The sequence below is a fragment of the Callorhinus ursinus genome, unplaced genomic scaffold, assembly GCF_003265705.2.
Source record: "Callorhinus ursinus isolate GAN/ISIS: 27379988/994484 unplaced genomic scaffold, GSC_fseal_2.0 scaffold18, whole genome shotgun sequence".
Taxonomy (NCBI): Eukaryota; Metazoa; Chordata; class Mammalia; order Carnivora; family Otariidae; genus Callorhinus; species Callorhinus ursinus.
The window spans coordinates 10,101,045-10,104,371 of record NW_027397080.1 but is presented as its reverse complement, the minus strand read 5'-3'; the positions used below and the strand labels follow the sequence as shown (position 1 = coordinate 10,104,371).

Below are 3,327 nucleotides of genomic sequence, written 5' to 3'. Positions count from 1 at the left end.
GGCACGCGCGGGGCCTCGGCGGCGGAGCGCGAGGCGGCCGGGCGCCCTGGGCCGGGGCCCGCGCACGGAGCCGCAGCGGCACAAGCTGATGAGCGCAGCGAAGGCCACGGCCGCGTAGGTGGCCGCGTAGTAGGCAGCCCCGGCCGCGCGGCAGGCGGCCTCGGGGAAGGGCCAGTGGGCCGGGCCCAGGTAGTAGGTGAGCCAGAGCGGCAGCGTGAGCGTGAAGAGCACGTCGGCCAGGGCCAGGTTGAGCAGGTAGAGCCGCAGGGCCTGACCCAGGCGCCGGCCGCTGCGGACAAACACCGCCAGGGCGGCCACGTTGGCCGGCAGCCCCAGGCCCAGAGCCATGGCGTAGGCCGCGGGCACCACGATGAAGCGAGCAGGGTCATCCCAGGGGCTGCAGCCGCGGACACCCGGGTCCCCAACACTGCCGTTCATCTCAGACCTCGGACTAGGGAGAGGAAGAGAGATCAGTGCGGAGGCTAGCCACAGAACAGTCCTCTATACCACCTTCCTTCAAGCCCAGCCTCCTCTTCCTCAGTCCTTGCTGGGAGGAGAGCCTAGAAGCAGGGAAGTCCATGTGGGCGAGGATGAAGACTGAGCTGAGCCGGCACCCCCGGGGCTGGAGAACAGGGGATGAACTCCAGAGTCGTTTGAAGTAGGATGGGCTTGCTGACAAGCTGCGGGGAAATGAGGAAGAGGCAGGAGTCCCAGATAGCTTGGAAATTTCTAACCTTGGTGACTGAGAGGGTGGGAGCGCCCCTCACAGATGGAGTAGGGTTCAGATAATGTGGAGGCAGAGGCATGTGCAGTAAGCCCAAGCAAGGCTGAGCCAACAGAGAGTTCTGGAGAAACCAGACTGGAATATAGAGTTCTTCCCAGAAGAAGCCCAGTCCTCCCTCCTCCATGAACCGTGGATGGAGGAACAGGCTTATGATGCAGTGACCCTGAGGACAGGGCCCTGCATAGCGACCTTGGACTTGAGGAGCGAAGGTCCTCTCCAGGGGCTTGCTTGGAGCCCCTGGGGCAGGGAGGAAAGGGTCTCACAACTCTCAGGCTTTCCAGCCTATTTCCTTCCCCTGCACCCGGATCTGACCACAAAGAAGTCCTGGGTCTGAGTCAAAACTTTGGACAGCAAAGAGAAAAAGAGCACAGGCCCAGGAAGCAGGCAGATTCTAGATACACACATTTATTTGCCATATGACCCTGGGCAAATTACTCCGCCTCACTGAGCCAGGCTTCTCTGCTGTAAAATGGAGATTCAAATACCTACCTCACAGTGTTGTTGGGAGGATTATGAGGAAACATAAGTAAAACTCTGAGCACTGTGGCTGACACTGGGGAGACACTTCATAACCATTAGCTCTCTTCCCTTCCAGGCAGCACGCAGATAAATGTGCACACCACCCACACAGGCACTGGCAGCAAACAAAACAGCGCAGAGACATCTGGGCGTGTTCCTCTTCTTTCCCCAAGGGGGGTAAGTGCACAAGCCAATGTCCTGTTCCTATTTTTGGCATCGTCACCCTCCTAGGGTGTCCCAAAACTTAGTTCCTCCAATACCAAAATCCGTACTTGTGCCTTTGAACCTCTGAGGCTGCAGTCCTTTGTGGGGGACCCTGAGTGTATTCTCTTCTCCCCTGCCTCTCGGCTCTGTCTGCTCTGTCCGCTATGGCTCTAGCCCCCAACTGGCCCGCCCTGAACCTCTCCCTGCCATCCCACCAGATCACTCCTCTCTTACCTCTTGCTGTTCTGGCTGCTGCAGCAATCTCTGGGGCTCTGGGGGCCTGGCTTTAAGGAGCTGAGACGGAGCAGAATCCACTCCCACCCACACATCTCAGACCCTCCCATCAGCCGACTAATCCCAGGACACCACGTGAAGAATGGGCCCAACAGCTGGAGGGGCTGGGGCCCACCTGTGGTAGCTATGAGCTGGGTTTGTGGGGTACAGCCAGGGCCCCAAGGGAAGGGAATGTCTTTGAGGGCAAAGGGGCACAGGGAGGAGAGAAAGGTCTAAGGAAGGCCTTGCAGCTGAATGTCATGGTGCTCCAGGGTGCGGTTTGGGGGGCACATTTCCCTGAGGCCTGGCTTCTCCTTGGGCTGAGGAGGCAATGCTGGAGCTCAGGATACTCCTGCTGCTGTCAATCCCAACTGCTCCACACCAGCTGACCCACCCTCTCCTCCAGCACGCTGCCTCGGCCACAGCTGCTGGGCGGGCCCTACAGCCAAGCCTGGGGGCCCCAAAGCTGCCCAAACTGTGGCACACAGGAGCCCTCGCTCTAATACCAGCTGGGCGAGGTTTTCCTCACAGTCCTGGCTGGAGACCAGCTGGCGTCGCATCCTGGAAGGAGTGGTAAGAGGCCAGGATCCCAGAGGCTCCAGGTTCTACTTTCTTGGGCTTCAAAATTTTCATGCGGAGGGGCAATTCTGGAAAGCAAGGCAGATTTAATCACGGTGGACAGATCATCCCATTTACTTTGTTGAAGAGAGCAGGGGTGTCATCCCTGCCCACTTTCGACTTGGGCAGCTGGTGCGGTGGAAAGTGTGGGTTCTGGAGTCAATCAGGCCTTAATTCTAGTCTCAGCTCTGACAGGTAGGCACTTAAGCCTTCTGAATGCATTTTCTCATCTGTAGAACAAACTGCTATTTAATAACAAATGCTATTTAATAATAGCATTTACTGAGCACTTATTATGTGCCAGGCAGCACCGTAAGCCCTTTAGCTCACTAAGTTCTCCCAGCAACTCTATGAAGTATTTACTATTATTATCCATATTTTGCAAATAAGCTAGTGAATGGCAGGAATTTACCCCCTCCATTCTTTGCCGACCAGGGTGCCCAAACCTTAACTAGTTTAAGTCCATTCTCCTTGCCAGTGGTGGGTCTAGGAATAGGAATGGGACATAATCCTGGCCAGTGGGATGTGAGGGGAAATCTGGGGCTCTTTTAAGAGAGCTTTCCTCTCTTTTTTTCACCTATGGATGTTATGTGCAAATGTGCTGTCTGGAGCTGCTGCAACTATTTTGCAACGCCGAGGGCAGGAGCCAATAAATTAAAAGCAGCAGAGCAGAAAGTTGAGAGAGAGATCATCAGTCTTTGATGTCATTGCAAAGCAGCCAAATTACCCAACCTGGAAACTGAAGGTATATCTCTGGACCTCTGGGAAAGAAGAGGCTTCCTGATTATTTGACACTCTATGTGGTGAATGTACACTACTACATTTTTTATATGTACTTTACATATACGGCTTATCTTTCTGTACTACTAGATGTACCAGTGTGTGTGTGCACATACACACACGCTAGATTGCATCACTGTGCTTTCAGA

At 55.1% G+C, this 3,327-nt stretch overlaps 1 protein-coding gene across 1 annotated transcript in view; it reads right to left on the bottom strand.

Moving 5' to 3' along the window:
• LOC112811879 (platelet-activating factor receptor-like) overlaps positions 1-2,087 on the bottom strand; it is a 3,098-nt gene extending 1,011 nt beyond the window's left edge. Inside the window, exons 1-2 of the mRNA XM_025856357.2 lie at positions 1,274-2,087; positions 6-451 (exon numbers count right to left, since the gene is read on the bottom strand). Of these exons, the coding sequence (XP_025712142.1) occupies positions 6-451; positions 1,274-1,308 (481 nt within the window). The 5' untranslated portion in view covers positions 1,309-2,087. The remainder of the gene's footprint in view (positions 1-5; positions 452-1,273) is intronic.
• Positions 2,088-3,327: the final 1,240 nt, after the last annotated feature.